Here is a 21,976-nt window from a genome sequence, read left to right as displayed (position 1 = left end):
AAAGTTATGACTCGTGGAATGAAAGGGACAGTAACAACATTGACACAAAATTGTCCACGGGACAGGAAACTAATGAAATATTGGTTAATGGATGTTTGGGAGTTCTCAGGAGCTGGTGTTAACACCCTGCTCTTCCTAATGTTCACAAATGACCCAGACCTTGGTGTTCAGGAACAGTTTTGAAATTAGTGGGGACAGTCTTCTGTAGACCCAGACCGTGTAGCAGGTTCCCTTCTCCGAAGGATATCAGTGAATAAGTTGCATTTTTACAACAATCCAGCAGTTTTCATTGTCACTTTTTCCCAGTGACGGACGTACAAATGACCAGATTAAGTCAGTTCAATTTCACAAACTGCCTGTGTTTTTATGAGTTCTCTCTCACTCCCTTTTTTTCTGTTTTGAAACAGTTATACAGGGTTTTAGAAGAGCAGGATTTGCAGTCGGGAAATTGAAACGAAACATCACATCACAACCTGGTGGAGTTTTCCAATGTATCGTAACCTGAATATCATTTGATTTTGAACATGGAAGGAACAAGCACCGTTCACAGTGGGGAAAATCCATACACGTGTTCTGTGTGTGGACGAGGCTTCAGCCAATCATCTGACCTGTTGAAACACAAATGCAGTCAATCCAGGAAGAAACCGTGGAAATGCAGGGATTGTGGGAAGGGATTCAAATCCCCGTCTGGCCTGGAAAGTCATTGGCTCAGTCACACTGGGGAGAAACCGTTCACCTGCTTCAAATGTGGGAAGGGATTCACTCGTCAATCCTACCTTCTGACACATCAGCGACTTCACACTGGGGAAAGGCCGTTCACCTGTTCTGTGTGTGGGAAGGGATTCATTCAGTCATCTACCCTGTTGAATCACCAGCGAGTTCACACTGAGGAGAGACCAATTAAATGCTCAGACTGTGGGAAGTGTTACAAATGTTCTGGGGAACAGGTGCGCCATCAACGTGTTCACAGCAATGAGAGGCCATTCACCTGTTCCTTGTGTGGGAAAGGATTTACTCAGCAATACAAACTGCTGACACACCAGCGAGTTCACACTGATGAGAGACCTTTTACATGTCCAGACTGTGGAAAACACTTTAAAAGTTCCCAGGACTTGATGCAGCATCAACCTGTTCACACTGATGAGAGACCGTTCAGATGCTCTCATTGTGGGTCTGCATTCAAGCGATCGTCTCATCTCACTGTACACCAGCAAATTCACACCGGGGAGAGGCTGTCCACCTGCCCTGAGTGTAGCAAAGGGTTTACTCAGTCATCCGTCCTTCTGACACACCAGTGTGTTCAAACTGGGGGGAGACCATTCATCTGCTCTGAGTGTGGGAAGGGTTTCCCTTCCTCATCCAAACTTCTGATGCACCAGCACGTGCACACTGGGGAGAGACCGTTCACCTGCTCTGTGTGTGGGAAGGGTTTCACTCAGTCATCGAACCTGCTGACACACCAGCGAGTTCACACTGGGGAGAGGCCGTTCACATGTGCTGAATGTGGGAAGGGATTTGCTTATTTTTCTGTACTGATGAGACACCAACAAGCTCACAAACAACGACAATGATTGAATTTTGCTGTCAATGACATCCAGGATTATGTTCGTTGGGGTCTATTGGATGATGTCAATACATTCCAGCCAGTTGTTTGGGCTAATATTGTGGATAAAGGTCAAATAAATCAGTTTCATATTACTATTTTTATATTGAACACACTGTGTTGCATCTATTTAATGTCTCTAACTCACTTAAGTTAGATAAATCGCCGGGACCAGATGGGATGTACCCCAGGTTACTGTGGGAGGTGAGGAAGAGATTGCTGATCCTCTGGCGATGATCTTTGCGTCATCAATGGAGACGGGAGAGGTTCCGGTGGATTGGAGGATGGCGGATGTGGTTCCGTTATTCAAGAAAGGGAGAAGAAATTGCCCAGGAAATTATAGACCGGTGAGTCTAACCTCAGTGGTAGGTAAGTTGATGGAGAAGATCCTGAGAGGCAGGATTTATGAACATTTGGAAAGGAATAGTATGATCAGAAGTAGCCAGCACGGCTTTGTCCGAGGCAGATCATCCCTTACGAGTCTGATTGAGTTTTTTTAAGATGTGACTAGACACTTAGACGGCGGAAGAGCGGTAAATGTGGTTTATATGGATTTCAGTAAGGTGTTTGATAAGGTGCCCCATGCAAGGCTTATGGAGAAAGTGAAGGGGCAAGGGATACAAGGGGATGTTGCTTTGTGTATTCAGAACTGGCTTGCTCACAGAAGGCAAAGGGTGGTTCTAGATGGGTCTTTTTCAGAGTGGAGGTCGGTCACCAGTGGGGTGCCCCAGGGATCTGTTCTGGGACCCTTGCTCTTTGTGATTTTTATAAATGACCTGGATGAGGAAGTGGAAGAATGGGTTGGCAAGTTTGCTGATGACACAAAAGTTGGAGGTGTTGTGGATAGTGTAGAGGGATGTCAACAGTTGCAACGAGACATAGATAAGATGCAAGACTGGGCAGAGAAATGGCAGATGGACTTCAACCCAGATAAGTGAGTGGTAGGTCATTTTGGTCGGTTGAATAGGATGGAAGAATATAATATTAAGGGTAAGACGCTTGGCAGTGTGGAAGAACAGAGGGATCTTGGGGTCCGGGTTCATAGGACGCTCAAAGCAGCGTCACAGGTAGAGGCTGTGGTTAAGAAGGCGTATGGAATACTGGCCTTCATCAATAGAGGAATTGAGTTTAGAAATCGGGAGATAATGCTGCAGCTGTATAGGATCCTGGTCAGACCCCAACTGGAGTACTGTGCCCAGTTCTGGTCGCCTCATTACAGAAAGGATGTGGAAGCCATAGAACGGGTGCAGAGGAGATTTACGAGGATGTTGCCAGGATTAAGTGGTATGCCTTTTGAGGATAGGTTGAGAGAGCTAGGTCTTTTCTCCTTGGAGAGGCGAAGGATGAGAGGTGACCTGATAGAGGTGTATAAGATGTTGAGGGGTATTGATAGAATGGATTCTCAGATGCTTTTACCCAGGGCTGAAATGGTTGTCACGAGAGGCCACAGGTTTAGGGTGCTGGGGAGTAGGTACAGAGGAGATGTTCGGGGTAAGTGTTTCACTCAGAGGGTGGCGGGTGCGTGGAATCGGCTGCTGGTAGTGGTGGTGGAAGCGGATTCAATTGAGTCTTTTAAGAAACTTTTGGATAGGTTCATGGAGGATAGTAAGAAAGAGGGTTATAGATGAGCCTAGAAGGTAAGGAAATTGTTCGGCACAACTTGTGGGCCGAAGGGCCTGTTTGTGCTGTAGCTTTTCTATGTTCTATGTTCACTTTGGATCCTTTTGAAGGGCTCTCCCTCTCCTTTGTCTTCTCCATCCTTACCTCCAACAACAAGTGTGAGGAGCGCATGGAGCTTCTTTGTCACTGTTGTAGGTAAAAAACCTCTGACACTATTAGTGGTTCAAAATGCAGTGTTTATTTTCACAATTGTGGGAGAAGTGAGGTTCCTAACAGTGGACCCCCAGCCTTCTCATCGAACACAAGTAAGAACAGAATTTATATATGTCCCGGGCCCCGCCCTCATTACATTGCAATTCTCTAAGATGTCTGTCATTGTTCATGGTGAGATTCTTGTTGTATTAGCAGTATCTTCCTCTGCGTAGTTTGTTCGATCTCCAAGGCCACGATTGTTCGTCATTTATATCCTTGAAACAACATCATAGGTTTTGCACAAACAAGTTAACTAATCTACATACAAGTTTGTATAATACTTTATATCAGGATAAGATGAATAACGTATGATGAATATATATATGAATCTATGGTGATTCAACGACAGACGGCATACATGTCAACTCCATCGTGTTAAACAAAGGTACATAAAAATGGAGACTGTTTAGCTTATTTCGAGCTGGGTTAATCGCATTTCTTAATAACAAGAATAGCTGTTCCTCTTATCTGGTACAGACATGAAAAACACCGAACTCTGACGAAAACATGAACTCTGCAGTCTTCTCAACAAAATCACAGAGTTTGGGTCTTAATGCTTAAGTGTGACAAAGTTCATTAACCCATTCCCGACTTCAGTCACTAAGATTGAGGGGAGGTGATGGCCTAGTGGTATTAACACTAGACGGTTAATCCAGAAACTCAGCTAATGTTCTGGGTACCAGGTTTCAATCCCACCAGGGCAGATGGTGAAATTTGAATTCAATAAAAAATATCTGGAATTAAGAATTTACTGATGACCGTGAAACAATTGTCGTAAAAACCCATCTGGTTTAATGATGTCCTTTAGGGAAGGAAATCTGCCGTCCTTGCCTGGTCTGGCCTACATGGGACTCCAGAGCCACAGCAATGTGGTTGACTCTAAAATGTCCGAGCAAGCCACTCAGTTGTTCAAGAACGCAGCTCACCACCACCTTCTCAAGGGCAACTTGCAATAAATGCTGGCCATGCAACAACATCCATGTCCCATAGATGAAATTTAAAAAGCTGCCTCTGTTGCTTCCCTTCCTCCCACGAGCCCATCCTTGACACCAGTGTCTTTGTTCCCCTCCTGCCCATCTCTCATTACAACTTCCAAAATCCCTGTCGTCTCCCAAATCTCTGCCCATATGTCCTGAAATTCCCTGTGTGAATCCCTCTGATTACATTTGTCTTTCACACAGTATTAAACAGCTCTTACCAAAGTCTCAAATTACTGCGTGAATATGACTGAGGTAAGTTATCTGTCACTGTCCTTTTTAGCCAGTCTGCAGTTATTGACACCATTGACCAAACCATCTTCCTCCAGTGCCTCTCCATTATTGTCCAGCTGGGTGGGACTGCACACTTCGGATTAATTTCTGATCTGATTGTAGTCAGAGAATCACCGGGAGCCATTGTGATTATTACAGACAGAGAGCAAGTGAATAGAGGGAGCAAAATTAATGGGGAAAAGAGACAGTGAGAGTGAATGGGATGGAAGTTCGTAAACTGAGACAAAGAGAAACAGATTGAGACAGAAAATGGGGTCAACATTGTTCCAAAGAGAAGAGATTAATACTTTTCAAACCTTCCTGATCATTATAACTTATCAATTTCTGTAAAATATTTTGAGTGAATGTAACAAGGCCTGGATATGAGATTCTGAAACTCCCTCCCTAACTGTCCAAATTAAAGGTGTTTGTTAAGGTCTGTCTCTCCAAACAAGGTTTTGACCATCCATCCTAATATTGTGCTCTGTGACCCAGTAATTCTAGTTGCTGATCTATCAGTAATGGACTTGCTGCCGTCTGGAACAAAACTGTTTTCACCACTAAGGCTCCGCTGTGATGTAATAGTCTCTATGACATCATCGCAGCAGGACTGGATGACATCATCAGAGTCCATTGTTTCTGAATGATCCACATCAATAACAACAGGAAATACTCATCAAGCTGAGCACATTATCTAGGCTGACACTCCAGTCTGACATTGAGGGACTGCTGCACTCTGACACACACTGTCCTTCACATGGAGCTTGTGGAGGCTCTGGCCACAATCTTCCAATCCTTCTCATAGAGTTGTGGTGCCAAAAGGCTGAGAGATTGTAAACATAGAAACATAGAAATCTACAGCACAAAACAGGCCCTTCAGCCCCACAAGTTGCGCCGAACATATCCCTACCTTTTAGGCCTACCTATAACCCTCCATCCTATTAAGTCCCATGTACTCATCCAGGAGTCTCTTAAAAGATCCTATTGAGTTTGCCTCCACCACCACTGACGGCAGCCGATTCCACTCGCCCACCACCCTCTGTGTGAAAAACTTCCCCCTAACATGTCCCTTGTACCTACCCCCCAGCACCTTAAACCTGTGTCCTCTCGTAGCAGCCATTTCCACCTTGGGAAAAACGTAACATCCCTGTTCAAAAAATTACAGAACTATCATCTTAACATCAGTGGTGGAGAAAAATGAAATCCATAATCTGGGGCACAATCAACTAGTGTTGATTGTGTGGATTGTATGGAAAAGTGTGGATTCTTATTTTCTGCATTTTCTGTTTTAATACTGAAAACTTCCCTGGATGTCAAGGCTGGAAAAGACATTCTGGAAGGTCATCCCCACAACCCTCTCTCTATCCCTCCTCCCATCCCTCCCTACAACAAGAACCATTCACTCTGCACCGCAGTTTCACCCTCATTCCCCCAGTTTGTATTCCAGCCTTTACCACATCCACTCTGCTCCCAGATACTTTACACCATTAGATATTACAATTCAAACTTTATAATCTCTCCAATTTAATATTTGTTCAGACAGCAGACAAATCATCAATTCCACTCCCATTCTGAGCTATGGGGATATATTTATACATTATCTCATTTCACAATAAAACTCACACACTGAATTTCAGATTTGCTTCTGTTATTTTAATTTGCCCAGCAGATTATTTGAAGTGAGACTGACATCAACCCTTCATGGTCTCAGTCTGTCTCTGTGCTTGTGAGAGTGTCTGAGATAGTGTGTGTCTGAGCGTGTGTATGTATGAGTGTGTATCTGTGCATGTGTGTCGATGTGTGTGCGTGAGTTTGTGTGAGATTATAGAAAGATAGAAACTAGAAGCAGGAGTAGGCCATTCGGCCCTTCGAGCCTGCTCCGCCATTCATTTTGATCATGGCTGATCATCGAATTCAATATTCTGATCCCCCTTCCCCCCATACCTTTAGCCCCAAGAGCTATATCTAATTTATTCTTGGAATCATATGTATGTGTCTGCATTTTTCTGAGTATTTGTGTGTCTATGAGTTTGTCTGTATCTGTTTCCGAGATTGATGTCAGTTATGAGAATAGATTCGTCTGCATTAAAATATATTCAAGTAAAAATAATAGGAATAAGAAAAATATAGCAGCACAATCCTCCAACAAGATCCTTCAGGAATCTGAGAATTCAGTGATTTCCCAGGCAGAGGCCATTTACCTCACATCACCACAAGAGGGAGCTCCCTGGCTGTATTTGTGTGTTCACTGCAGCAGGAGCGGGTTCCATTGCACAGTGAAATATAACAGAGCAGAAATCCAGGAGAACTGGATTAATTGTTGGATTACACAGTGAAATGTAACAGAGCAGAAATCCAGGAGAACTGGATTAATTGTTAGATTACACAGTGATATGTTACAGAGCAGAAATCCAGGAGAACTGGATTAATTGCGTGTGTGTGTGTGTGTCCCTGGGCACAGTTCCCAGAGAGTTTAAAATCTTCTTACAGCTAGCCAATTCCTGATCCAAACCGCTAAATCACCCTCAATCACATGCCTCCGTATCTTCTGCAATAGCTTACCGTGAGGTTAGAGTGTTAAAATCTGAAATAAAACAGTCAACGCCACAAAGAGTCAACAGGCCCGGCAGTTTGTGTGGAGGCAGAAACAGAGTGAAACACACAGTTAAAGATCCATATGAATCAAGAGCAGCAGTAGACCTTTGGGCTGCTCTGCTCCAGATAAGATCCCAACTGATCTGACTGTGACCAAAACTCCACTTTCCTCTCAAGAATCCAATGAATCAACCTTAAAAATATTCAATGACTCTGTCTCCACTGCTCTCTGGGAAAGAGAATTCCACAGACCAAAGACCCTCTGAGAGAAAAAAAACCATCTCATTCTCTCTCTTTCAGAAGTCTTAAATCCAGCTTGCTCCCCAGAACCACACAGGGAAAGCCAGACCCGTGAAGAAGGGAGAGAGGGAGGTGGAGGAGAACAAAATGAAAAATCTGCAAACTGATAACATGATTCACAGCCCAAGACCAAAACGAGTGTTAATGGGACAAGTAAAGACACAAAAGATGATCTGGATGAGGTGTGAATAGCCGGTTAGCAATAGTCTGAATGCAAAGTAAAGAAAACAAGAGGGAAATGAGGTGAAAGAAGCAACAACGAAACACAGAACACAATGGGGGCAGAGATTGTGGTGTAAAATTGTTGGACTCAGTGTTGTTCTGAAGGCTGTAAAGTGTCTCTTTTAGTTGCAGGAAATATTATATTTCCCAGTTCCGATGACAGGTCACATTCAGTCTGTTTCTCTCTCCACAGAGGCTGCCTGACTTGTTGAGTATTTCCAGCGTTTCCTGCTTTATGTCACAGAGAATGTGTAAGAATTGTCACACCCGGAACAGATGTCTCTTCCTCGGGACACCCCAGCTCGGGTCAGGGTGGGGGGATAATGTTCACTGTTTTATATTTGTGTCTGGTGCGAATGTTATCTTAAATTAAATGGAGAAGTTTTTTAAACTGAAGAGAGTAACTGAAACTGACTTTAAACAACATTAACAAGCCCGGGCTGCTGGAGAAACATTTAGGGATTTGTGAGCAGTCAGTTCCGGCTGGTTTGAAGTGAAATCCTGTCGGTGCTGCGGCAAATCTGAACTCAAACCAGACAAACTGGAACCGCTGGGTTAGAGATTCCGGGTGTTGGGATGTGGAGGCTGGGGGAGGGGGAGATGGCGGGAAAACTCTGAGCCTGACTTTAGACAGGGTGAGCGGGGTAAAGGGGAGGAATGACAGAGTTAATGTGGGAGTCAGGGACAATAGCAGAAGGTGGGAAGCTCTGGAAAGGAGCAATGGCCATCACAGAATGCGTGTTTAAACGAAGATAAAAGCAAAATACTGCGGGTGCTGGAATCTGAAACAGAAAATGCTGGAAATCTCAGCGGATCTGACTGCATCTGTGGTGAGCGAATAGAGTTAATGCTTCCAGTCTGGATGATCATAGGTGCTGCCAGAAATGCTGAGGTTCTCCAGCATTTTCTGTTTGTGTTTAACTGAAGGTTCAGCAGGGAAACAAGCAGCGATTTCACACACACTAAACCCAGGGAGAGGGGGTGACCCAGGATAAGGGACAGGCGCAGCTCAGTGAGGCTCTGCAAAGTCCAGCAATCTGTCCACATTGAGAGCTTAGAGCGCCAAGGGGGAGGGGAAGGACAAACTATTTGGGACACAGCAGGAGGTCACCCCTCCCCCCATTCTGTGGTTCCACAGACCCTCCCACACCTGTTCAAGGTTGGCTCGAGGTGCAGGAAGCTGCAAGCTGAGAGGCTGAGCTGTGAACTGGGCCGGGTTGGGGGTTTGAGTGACAGTCCTGGGGTTATATCAGGACAGGAACTGCCACAGATTCCCCCTTTTTCCTGGGACGTTTCAGTGGAGCTGTGTTGGTGAGTGTTTGTAATCTCTGTCTCACTGTCTCGGTAATGGGGGTGGGTTGTAGATTGCTGTGAGTGTTAGACTAAATAACCTCTCCTCATGCTGCCAGTTCCAGTCTGCAGACTCCATTTCTCAGTCCAGTCTGCTGCTCTGTCTCTGTCTCTGTGTACTTTGCTGCAGTGCTCCACATTCTGAGCAACATCCAGCCCATTGTTATCACCCAAAATTTGCGGCAAACTCCCATCACTGTGGCACAGTGGTTAGCACTGCTGCCTCACAACGCCAGGGTTCGACTCCAGCCGTGGGTGTGTGACTGTGTGGAGTTTACACAGTAAGAAGTCTCACAATATCAGGTTAAATTCCAATAAATTCATTTGGAATCAATGCAAATTACTGCGGATGCTGGAATCTGAAACCAAAAGAGAAAATGCTGGAAAATCTCAGCAGGTCTGGCAGCATCTGTAAAGAGAGTAAAGAACTGACATTTTGAGTCCAGATGACCGTTTGTCAAAGTTGCTCCTTCATCAGCTCTCCAAAAGCTCGTGGTTCCAAATAACCTGATGTTGTGAGACTTCTTACTGTGCCCACCCCAGTCCAACATCTTCACCTCAGGTGTGGAGTTTGCACAATCTCCCCCTGTCTGTGTGCATTTCCTCTGGGTGCTCTGGTTTCCTCTCACTGCCCAAAGATGTGCAGGTTCGGTGAATTGACCATGTTAAATTTGTCCCTTAGTGTCCCAAGATGTGTAGGGTCTAATTTGATTTATTATTGTTGCGTGTTCTGGGATACAGTGAAAATTATTTCTTGCGTGTTATACAGAAAAAAGTCATAACTTGGTAAAGTACACAGGGGGAAAGGAACAGAGTCGGGTACAGAATATATTGTTGCGGTTGCAGGCAGGGTGAAGAAAAAGGTCAGGATGGGGAATAGCAGAGTAAGTGCGTGGGGTTACTGGGATAGGGGGTGAGCCTGGGAAAGATGCTCTCAGAGTCAGTACAGACTCGATGGGTAAAATGGCCTCTTTCTGCACTGTAAGGATTCTATGATTAGTGATTTACGGTGAGCAACTTTTGAATAGAGGGGTTTCTGGGGCGCAGAGCATTGTGGGAAATGCGACCGCCATTAGTCAGTGCGTGACTCTAGATGTTTCATTATAGACTGAGGGCAAGTCAGCAACCGGAGCCCTCAATTCTGTTTGTAACTCTCACAGGCTGCCTAGTCTGCTGAATATCTCGACGATACTCAGTTCCTGGCCTCCTGCGTGTTTTATTTATTGTTGCTTCGGTTTGGATTCTATTCATCACCTGTCTCTATGGGTTCACTCTCAATCCCCTTTTTTCTGTTTTAAATCAGTTTCACAGGGACTAGAAGGGGACGATTTGCAGTCAGGAAACTGAAAGTAAATATCATATCAGGAACTGCCAGAGTCGTCTAATTTATCATAACTGAATATCAGTGGATTTTGAACATGGAAGGAAAAAGCACTATTCCCAGTGGGGAGAAACCGTACACAGGTTCTGTGTGTGGACGAGGCTTCAGCCGATCCTCTGGCCTGTCAAAACGTAAGTGCAATCACTCCTTGGAAAAACTGTGGAAATGTGTGAACTGTGGGAAGGAATTTAATTACCCATCCCAGCTGGAAATTCATCGGCGCAGTCACACTGGGGAGAGGCCATTCACCTGCTCTGAGTGTGGGAAGGGATTCACTCAGTCATCCAATCTACTTGCTCATCAACGAGTTCACACTGGGGAGAGACCTTTTAAATGCTCAGACTGTGGGAAGTGCTTCAAAAGTTATTGGGAACTGATGTCCCATCAACGTGTTCATACTGATGAGAGACTGTTCAGGTGCTCTCACTGTGGGATTGGGTTCAAGCATTCACATAACCTCACTGTACACCAGCGAATTCACACTGGGGAGAGGCCATTCACCTGCTTCGAGTGTGGAAAGGGATTCACTCGGTCATCCCAACTAATGACACACCAGCGTATTCACACTGGGGAGAGACCTATTAAATGCTCTGACTGAGAAGTGCTCTAAAAGTTCTGATGAACTGACTTCCCATCAACGTGTTCACACTGATGAGAGACCATTCAGGTGCTCTCACTGCGGGACTGGGTTCAGGCGATCATATGACCTCATTCTACACCAGCGCACCCACACTGGGGAAAGGCCATTCACCTGCTCTGAATGTGGGAAGGGATTCATTCAGTCCTCCAGCCTGCTGAGACACAAGCGAGCTCACACTGGGGAAAGGCCATTCACCTGCTCTGAGAGTGGGAAGAGATTCACTCAGTCATCCTACCTGCTGAGACACGAAAGAATTCACTAGTAACCATGGTGATTGGAATCTGCTGTTAATCCTATCCAGGACTGTAATATGTTAATTGGGTTTGTTTTTGTTGATGTTAATGAACTCCAGCCAGTTATACTGTTTAATATTCTGAATAAAAGTCAAATAAATTATCTTTGTGTTCAGTGCTGTGAATCTTTTTAATATCATCAGCACAACTGAATTCCTTTTGAGTTGCTCTCCCTTTGTCCCTCTCCCATCTTCACCTCCCCACAAGTGCTCATTGGGAATAAAACTCACAATCTTCTTTGTCACTAAGTTTGAGACAATCGAATCAGCTGTCTCCACTGCTTCCCTCCCTTCCCCTAACCCACTGGAACAAACCTCCTCTAACGCTCCCCTTTATCTGAGCTCTGAACTCTCATCTTTCTGCAGTTTCTCTCCTGCCTCCCCTCATGTCCTCTTAGAGCTCATCTTGTCCATGAGACCCACCTCTTGATCCCTCAATCCTATTCCCACTGAGCTACTGACAGCACAACTTCTCTACATCAGCTGATATTGTCAATATCTTCCTCTCCTTCAAATCCGATATCATCACCCACTTCTCAATAAAATATCTTTGACACATGCCCTTGTAAACTACCATCCCATCTCCCTTTCCTCTCTAAAGTCCTTGAATGTTTTACCTTCCACATATTGTAACTTGTTTTCCCTTTCTCACTGTATAGTAAAGTTTATTTTGTTTGTGCAGAATCTGTGGAATCTTTTGCCTTTATTCACTTGTTAAGTGTCTTGAATCTCCACCGTTGTCAATTTTATACAAACTCACCCAAATCTAAAAACTATTTTGTGGGAATTGGGGGAATAGAACAGAAGATGGGTTTCTGCTGCTAAGTTACAATCCCAGCTGATGTTACTTCTGGGCAGGAAGGTCCCAGAATAAAACCCTGGCTCAATTGACCGTAACCTTTACCTTTTTGTTTTAGAAATGTGGATGAACAGAGTCACTGGACGGACAATGAGCTTTTAACAAAAACATCTTTTAAACATGAAAATATTGACAATAACACAAGACTCCTTCATTCCACACAATCACAGTGAGGGAGCTCCCTCTAGTGGCGAAATGAGGTAAATGGCTTCTACCTGGGAGATCACTGAACCCTCAGGCTACTGAAGGGTCATTTTCAAACATAGAAACGTAGGAGGATTGTGCTGCTATATTTTTCTTGTTCCTATTTTTTTATATTAACGCAGACGAATCTATTTAGAGAGTTGAAACTAACCTCAGAAATAGCAACAGGCGAGTTCGAAGACAAACACATTCACAGACATACACTCTCAGACAGACACAGGCAAACTCGCACACACAGACATGCAGACAAAAAAACACTCTGACTTCCACAAATACACACACACTCACAACACAGAGACACACTGAGACCAATTTCAGTCCAAATAATCTGCTGGGCATTAAAATAATGTGAGAAGTCTCACAACACCAGGTTAAAGTCCAACAGGTTTATTTAGTAGCACAAACTACTAGCTTTCGGAGCGCTGCCCCTTTATCAGGAAAGTGGGAGTTCTGTTCACAAACAGGGCATATAAAGACACAAACTCAATTTACAAAATAATTTACATAATCCTGTTCATAAGAACAGGATATGGCGCTCGACTCATCGATCGACAGTTCCGGCGCGCCACAGTGAAAAACCGCACCGACCTCCTCAGAAGACAAACACGGGACACGGTGGACAGAATACCCTTCGTCGTCCAGTACTTCCCCAGAGCGGAGAAGCTACGACATCGTCTCCGGAGCCTTCAACATGTCATTGATGAAGACGAACATCTCACCTAGGCCGTCCCCACACCCCCACTTCTTGCCTTCAAACAACCGCACAATCTCAAACAGACGATTGTCTGCAGCAAACTACCCAGCCTTCAGGAGAACACTGACCACGACACCAAACAACCCTGCCACAGCAACCTCTGCAACACGTGCCAGATCATCGACACGGATGCCATCATCTCACGTGAGAACACCATCCACCAGGTGCACAGTACATACACTTGCAACTCGGCCAATGTTGTCTACCTGATACGCTGCAGGAAAGGATGTCCCGAGGCATGGTACATCGGGGAAACCATGCAGACACTGTGACAACGGATGAATGAACACCGCTCGACAATCACCAGGCAAGAGTGTTCTCTTCCTGTTGGGGAACACTTCAGCGGTCACGGGCATTCGGCCTCTGATGTTCGGGTAAGCGTTCTCCAAGGCGGCCTTCAAGACACACGATAGTGCAGCGTCGCTGAGCAGAGACTGATAGCCAGGTTCCGCACACATGAGGACGGCCTCAACCGGCATCTTGGGTTCATGTCACACTCTCTGTAACCCCCACAACTTGCCTGGGCTTGCAAAATCTCACAAACTGTCCTGGCTGGAGACAATACACATCTCTTTAACCTGTGCTTAACCCTCTCTCCACTCATATTGTCTGTACCTTTAAGACTTGATTAGTTGTAAAGACTCGCATTGCAACCATTATTCTGTAAATTGAGTTGTGTCTTTATATGCTCTGTTTGTGAACAGAACTCCCACTTACCTGACGAAGGAGCAGCGCTCCGAAAGCTAGTGGCTTTTGCTACCAAATAATCCTGTTGGACTTTAACCTGGTGTTGTTAGACTTCTTACTGTGTTCACCCCAGTCCAACGCCGGCATCTCCACATCATCACTAAAATAATGACAGAAGCAAATTTGAAACTCAGTGCGTGGGTTTTATTGTGAAATGAGAAAATGTATAAATATATCCTCCAGCTCGGGTTGCTTTGGAATTGATGATTTCTCTGCTGTCTATAAGGTTACCAAACAAATATTAAATTGTAGAGATTGTGAAGTTTGAGTTGTAATATCTATTGGTCTAAAATATCTGGGAGCAGAGTGGATGTGATGAAGGCTGGAATACAGACTGGAGGAATGAGGATGAAACTGCTGTGCAGAGTGAATGGTTCTTGTTATCAGGAAGGATGGATGGAGAGAGGGAGGGATGGTGAGATGGATGGAAGGAGGGGTGGATGGAGGGAGAGGGATGGATGGAGAGAGGGCGAGATGGATGGAGGAAGGGATGGATAGGTGAATGTGAGAAGCTGAAGTTTACATTTGAAGAGGTTCTCAGAGTCTTTGAGCAGCTGAACAGCGAAAGCCTTTGGGCAGAGACTGTGCTACTGCTGTTTCCCCTCCAGTCCACCAGGGTTCGCTGTAACCCTCTCGGCTGCTGCTCCCCCTGGGTGTCACTTCTTGCCCGCTCTGCCCGGCTGCTGTTCCTTGGCGGATGGGGGATCGGAGAGGAATTGGAGAAAGAGGTGGAACAGTAGGGCGCATGCGTAGCCGCCATGTTTGTTAGGGGCAATGTTTTGAAATTCTTCCCAGTGACAGAATTTGAACAACTTGTCCATCAAAGTGCTTCACTCTTTCACTTCCAATTTCTTACTGATGAGCAGAACAACAAAATCAGGGCAGCGAAGATAATTTGTATTCATACTGTGTCTTTAACAAAATAAAATAGTCCCAGACATTTCACAAAATTGTTCCAGTTCTTTGAAAAAGGGTAGCACAGTGGTTAGCACTGCTGCCTCACAGCTCCAGTGACCCAGGTTCAACTCCAGCCTCGGGTGACTGTGTCTCCCCGTGTCTGCGTGGGTTTTCATCTGGGTGCTCCTGTTTCCTCTCACAGTCCAATGACGTGCAGGCTAGGTGGATTGGCCATGCTAAATTGCCCCTTAGTGCCCCAAGATGTGTAGGTTCGGGGAAGTAACAGGATATGTGGGGCTACGGGGATAGGACCTGGGTGCAGAGTCCAGACAAGTTGGCAGGTTTCTTTCCCTGAAGGACATGAGTGAATCAATTGAATCCAGCAGTTTTCATGGTCACTTTTTCCCAGTGCCGGCCCCACAAGTGACCAGATTCATTCAGCTCAATTTCACAACCTGTCTTTGTGCTTTTGTGGGTTCTCTCTCACTCCCTTTTTTCTGTTTTAAATCAATTTCACAGGGTTTTAGAAGGGGACGATTTGCAGTTGGGAAACTGAAACCAAACATCACATTAGGGAATGATACTGTCGGCTAATTTATCGTAACCTGAATATTGTCATATTTTAAACATGAAAGAAAAAAGCACCGTTCACAGCGGAGAGAAACCCTACTCGTGTTCTGTGTGTGGACAGGGATTCAATCGATCATCTGCCCTGTCAAAACATAAATGCAGTTATGATGGGGACAAGCTGTGGAAATGTGAGGACTGTGGGAAGGGATTCAATTATCCATCCCAGCTGGAAACTCATCGGCGTGGTCACACCAGGGAGAGGCCGTTCACCTGCTCGGACTGCGGGAAAGGATTCACTAAGTCATCCACCCTGCTGACACACCAGCACACACACTGGGCAGAGGCCATTCACTTGCTGTGTGTGTGGGATGGGATTCACTCAGTCACCCACGCTGTTAACACACCAGCGAATTCACACTAGGCAAAGACCATTCACCTGCTCCGAGTGTGGGAAAGGATTCATTAATTTATCCAACCTGACAACACATCAAAGAAGTCACACTGACGAGAGACCGTTTAAATGTCTGGACTGTGGGAAGAGTTATAAAACCTCTCAGGAACTTATGTACCATCAACAAGTTCACACTGACGAGAGACCGTTCAGGTGCTCTCACTGCGGAACTGGGTTCAGGCGATCATCTCATCTCACCGTTCACCAGCGCACTCACACGGGAGATAGACCATTCACCTGCTCTCGGTGTGGGAAGAGATTCACTCAATCATCAGCACTGCTCAGACACCAGCGAGTTCACACTGGGGAGAGGCTGTTCACCTGCAATGATTGTGGGAAGAGATTCACTCGGTCATCCAACCTGCTGACACACCAGTGAGTTCACACTGGGAAGAGACCATTTACGTGTTCTGTGTGTGCGATGGGATTTACTCAGTCATCCAATCTGCTGAGACACCAGCAAATTCACAGTTAACTCCAGAGATTGGATTGTGTTGTCAATCAGATTGAGAACTGAGCTATGTCCATTAGGGTCTGTTTCTGCTGATGTTAATAAACTTCAGTTCAGTTATAGAGACTAATATTCTGGACAAAAATCAAACATGTTGTCTTTGATTTAAACATGCTGTGTCGAGCCTTTCTAATATCTCTAACACAAGTTAGTTCCTTTTGAAGGACTCTCCCTTTCTCTTGTCTCCTCCAACCTCACCTCCAACAACAAAGTGTGAGGAGCTGATGAGTTTCTGTCACTAAGATTGAGACAATCTGATCAGCTGCTTCCTTCCCTTCCACTCACCCACTGGGCCAGACTGTCTGTAAAGCTCCTCTGTGTCCAAGCTCTGAACTCACATCTTTCTCCTGTCTCTCTCCTATTTCCCATCAAACCCTCTGATTGTTCATCTTGTCCATGGGACCTGCTTTCAACTCCCTTTTCTCTGAAATCTTTAACTCTGAACCCCAAAGTCCAGTGAATTTTGGTAAATTACCACTGGTGCATTTGCTATTTCTCCCACCAGCTCTTTTAGTACCCTGGGATGCATTCCACCAGGACCAGGAGACTTGTCTACCTTTCGCCCCATTAAACTGCCCACCACTACCCCTTTCGTGAGATTGATAGTTTCTAGGTTCTCACCTTCCATAGCCTTCCTGTCATCGATTTTTGGCATGTTATTTGTGTCTTCCACTGTGAAGACCGACACAAAATACCTGTTCAATGCCACAGACATTTTCTCATTTCCAGTTATTACATCCCCCTTCTCGTCCTCTAAAGGACCAATGTTTACTTTAGCCACTCTTTTTCATTTTATATCTTTGTAGATTGGGGCGGTGGGGAGCGGGACTCCCTGATGGAACATCACCCAGCGATCTGTGAGGAAATGGAAGCCCCCCCCCCCCTGACGCCTCCCACAGATGTCACTCGTCAATGGGCCAAAACCTAAAGGCAGCAGGAGGAAGGCCACCAGACATCTCCAGGGCGTGCCTGCAACCCCCCTCGTGCCCTGTTAGCAGCACTTACCTCCTCACGCCAGTTCAAGGCTGCCACGCCAGGTTGCAACTTTTAAATACCTATTCTGATTCGTGCCAAAATTACATCATGCCAAAGAATTGGGAGACGCAGACGTGTGCGGAGATTGCCATGTGGACTCCGATAATAGCATGCAGAAGTATATAAACTCATGCTAAACAACGGCCCGCCGATTTTCAGCGGGTTCCCGGCGGCGCCATTTTTCTCTGGCTTGGAGATGCGCGCGGGTCGAAAAGAACTGTTGGGGAACCCACTAAATGGCCGACACGCGCATCTCCCAGCCCGACCCGCCAGAAAAGTGGCGGGCCGCAATGGGAGAATCGCGGCCATAATGTCGAATATTTGTAACATCAATCGCAACATTAACCACGCACAAGAATACATTACGTTAAATATAAACATCCTATTTCTGTCAATAATAGTGTGTTTCCACAGCTGCTCGTTTCATTTGTTTTAATATAACAAAGAACTGAACACTGTTGTGAGTCTGAAACTCGTCCCAACATTAAACCCAAGCAACCTCTCACTACTCTCTGGTGGCGGCAGCATTTACAAAAAAAAAACAGATTTGTTCACCTCCCGGAATCAAGATTGCTTTCAACACTTACTGATTCTCCACCGTACAACAGTTTACATTGTTTTCTCTTTGTATTTTAGACGGCACCTTGGGGTGATGGTTCTGTTTTTCATAAGTAAAACGCTGCCACAATTACTAATTGTTTGTCCACCTGTCCCAGTACCACATCTTCCCCTTGGGCCATCATCGGCTTCATCATTTAGGGCTACCTGTCTTCCACTGAATTACTGACCTGCCCCTTTTTCATTCTGCCCTCTCGTCTTTAGCTGCCACTCCAAATGCTTAAAACCTGTTGCATCAACAACATTTTCCCCAGTTCTGATAAGCATAATCGTTTAAAATGTTCGCTCTATTTCTGTCTTCAAAGCTGCAGCCAGTCCATTTGAACAATTCCAGAATTGTGCTTTGACGTTTTAGACACTATTTAGCCTCTCCTGCTGTATTCCGGTTCATGTGACCACTGGGAATGAGGGAGGTCATGCGACAAATTTTGTATGAATAATCCGGAAATGTAGTAACTTCCTTTCCCAACGTTCCTCCAGACACCTCCTTAAACTATCTCAATGTCTACTCCTCTTCCATTCCAACAGGAAACTTATTTCACACATTTCACACTTTCCAGGATATATAAGATGGATGTCTCGATATTATCCGATAATTATTTTTCATACTTTAAACCCATCTCTCGGTGTAAGTCTCAACAATTCAATTTGGATTAAAATTGCAGGATATGATTTAAGACTGCAGCATCTGATATTGTTGTAGGCGCCATTCGGTGAGTTGGATCGGGTTGTGATTGAAGGAAATGTGTAATTTCTGTAGCGGGTCACAGTGGCTGGAATTTGTCTTGTTGAGGAATTTATTTCACAGAAAGAATGAAGGGATCACAGAGCTAGAAAGTGAGAGAAGTGTAATAATTTATCACAGACTGACACTGTGTTGGACAAGAGCGCTAGTTATCGAGTCTCACACAGTTTCCCTTTGACCCGCCTGCCCTGATCTCTGCTCGTGGAGACATAGAACATAGAACATAGAACAGTACAGCACAGAACAGGCCCTTCGGCCCACGATGTTGTGCCGACCTTCATCTGAAACCAAGATCAAGCTATCCCACTCCCTACCATCCTGGTGTGCTCCATGTGCCTATCCAATAACCGCTTAAATGTTTCTAAAGTGTCTGACTCCACTATCACTGCAGGCAGTCCATTCCACACCCCAACCAGTCTCTGCGTGAAGAACCTACCTCTGATATCCTTCCTATATCTCCCACCATGAACCCTATAGTTATGCCCCCTCGTAATAGCTCCATCCACCCGAGGAAATAGTCTTTGAACGTTCACTCGATCTATCCCCTTCAACATTTTATAAACCTCTATTAAGTCTCCCCTCAATCTCCTCCGCTCCAGAGAGAACAGCCCCAGCTCCCTCAACCTTTCCTCATAAGACCGACACTCCAAACCAGGCAGCATCCTGGTAAATCTCCTCTGCACTCTTTCCAGCGCTTCCACATCCTTCTTATAGTGAGGTGACCAGAACTGCACGCAATATTCCAAATGCGGTCTCACCAAGGTCCTGTACAGTTGCAGCATAACCCCACGGCTCTTAAACTCCAACCCCCTGTTAATAAAAGCTAACACACTATATGCCTTCTTCACAGCTCTATCCACTTGAGTGGCAACCTTTAGAGATCTGTGGATATGGACCCCAAGATCTCTCTGTTCCTCCACAGTCTTCAGAACCCTACCTTTGACCCTGTAATCCACATTTAAATTAGTCCTTCCAAAATGAATCACCTCACATTTATCAGGGTTAAACTCCATTTGCCATTTTTCAGCCCAGCTTTGCATCCTATCTATGTCTCTTTGCAGCCTACAACACCCCTCCACCTCATCCACTACTCCACCAATCTTGGTGTCATCAGCAAATTTACTGATCCACCCTTCAGCCCCCTCCTCTAAGTCATTAATAAAAATCACAAAGAGCAGAGGACCAAGCACCGATCCCTGCGGCACTCCGCTAGCAACCTGCCTCCAGTCCGAAAATTTTCCATCCACCACCACCCTCTGTCTTCGATCAGACAGCCAGTTACCTATCCAATCGGCCAACTTTCCCTCTATCCCACACCTCCTTACTTTCATCATAAGCCGACCATGGGGGACCTTATCAAACGCCTTACTAAAATCCATGTATATGACATCAACCGCCCTACCTTCATCAACACACCTAGTTACCTCCTCAAAAAATTCTATCAAATTTGTGAGGCACGATTTGCCCTTCACAAATCCGTGCTGACTATCCCGGATTAATCCGCATCTTTCTAAATGGTCGTAAATCCCATCCCTAAGGACCTTTTCCATCAATTTACCAACCACCGAAGTCAGACTAACCGGTCTATAATTACCAGGGTCATTTCTATTCCCTTTCTTAAACAGAGGAACAACATTTGCCACTCTCCAGTCCTCTGGCACCATCCCAGTGGACAGCGAGGACCCAAAGATCAAAGCCAAAGGCTCTGCAATCTCATCCCTCGCCTCCCAAAGAATCCTAGGATACATTTCATCAGCCCAGGGGACTTATCGACCTTCAGTTTATTCAAAACTGCCAATACATCCTCCCTCCGAACATCTATTTCCTCCAGCCTATTAGCCTGTCACACCTTCTCTTCCTGAAAAACATGGCCCCTCTCCTTGGTGAACACTGAAGAAAAGTATTCATTCATCACCTCGCCTATCTCTACTGATTCCATACACAAGTTCCCACCACTGTCCTTGACCGGCCCTAACCTCACCCTGGTCATTCTTTTATTCCTCACATAAGAGTAAAAAGCCTTGGGGTTTTCCTTGATCCGACCCGCCAAGGACTTCTCATGTCCCCTCCTAGCTCTCCTCAGCCCCTTTTTCAGCTCGTTCCTTGCTAACTTGTAACCCTCAGTCGAGCCATCTGAACCTTGTTTCCTCATCCCTACATAAGCTTCCCTCTTCCTTTTCACAAGACATTCCACCTCTTTTGTGAACCACGGTTCCCTCACTCGGCCATTTCCTCCCTGCCTGACAGGGACATACCTATCAAGGACACCCAGTATTTGTTCCTTGAAAAAGTTCCACTTTTCATCAGTGCCTTTCCCTGACAGTTTCTGTTCCCATCTTATGCCCCCTAATTCTTGGCTAATCGCATCATAATTACCTCTCCCCCAATTGTAAGCCTTGCCCTGCCGTCCGGCCCTATCCCTCTCCATTGCAATAACAAAAGACACCGAATTGTGGTCACTATCTCCAAAGTGCTCTCCCACAACCAAATCTAACACTTGGCCCGGTTCATTTCCCAGTACCAAATCCAATGTGGCCTCACCCCTTGTCGGCCTATCCACATATTGTGTCAGGAAACCCTCCTGCACACACTGCACAAAAAGTGCCCCATCCAAACTATTTGACCTACAAAGGTTCCAATCAATATTTGGAAAGTTAAAGTCCCCCATGACAACTACCCTGTGACCCCCACACGTATCCATAATCTGCTTAGCAATTTCTTCCTCCACATCTCTATTACTATTTGGGGGCCTATAGTAAACTCCTAGCAACGTGACCGCTCCTTTCCTGTTTCTAACTGCAGCCCATATTACCTCAGTGTGCATATCCCCCTCAAAGTGCTTTTCCGCAGCCGTTAAACTATCCTTGATTAACAATGCTACTCCTCCACCTCTTTTACCAGCTTCCCTACACTTACTGAAACATCTATACCCCGGAACGTCCAACAACCATTCCTGTCCTTGTTCTACCCACGTCTCCGTAATGGCCACAACATCGTAGTCCCAAGTAGCAATCCACGCCCCAAGTTCATCCACCTTGTTCCGGATGCTCCTTGCATTGAAGTAGACACACTTCAACCCA

At 45.5% G+C, this 21,976-nt stretch overlaps 1 protein-coding gene across 1 annotated transcript; it reads left to right on the top strand.

Annotated features, from left to right (window-relative positions):
* The first annotated feature begins 524 nt into the window (after positions 1–524).
* On the top strand, positions 525–16,366 carry LOC144487680 (uncharacterized). Its single transcript, XM_078205762.1, has 4 exons — positions 525–786; positions 1,039–1,231; positions 10,814–11,148; positions 15,876–16,366. Exons 1-4 carry the CDS (start codon positions 525–527, stop codon positions 16,364–16,366), a joined length of 1,281 nt encoding a protein of 426 aa, XP_078061888.1.
* Positions 16,367–21,976: the final 5,610 nt, after the last annotated feature.

The sequence above is a fragment of the Mustelus asterias genome, unplaced genomic scaffold (assembly GCF_964213995.1).
Source record: "Mustelus asterias unplaced genomic scaffold, sMusAst1.hap1.1 HAP1_SCAFFOLD_974, whole genome shotgun sequence".
Taxonomy (NCBI): domain Eukaryota; kingdom Metazoa; phylum Chordata; class Chondrichthyes; order Carcharhiniformes; family Triakidae; genus Mustelus; species Mustelus asterias.
This window is presented reverse-complemented; position numbering and strand designations above follow the sequence as displayed.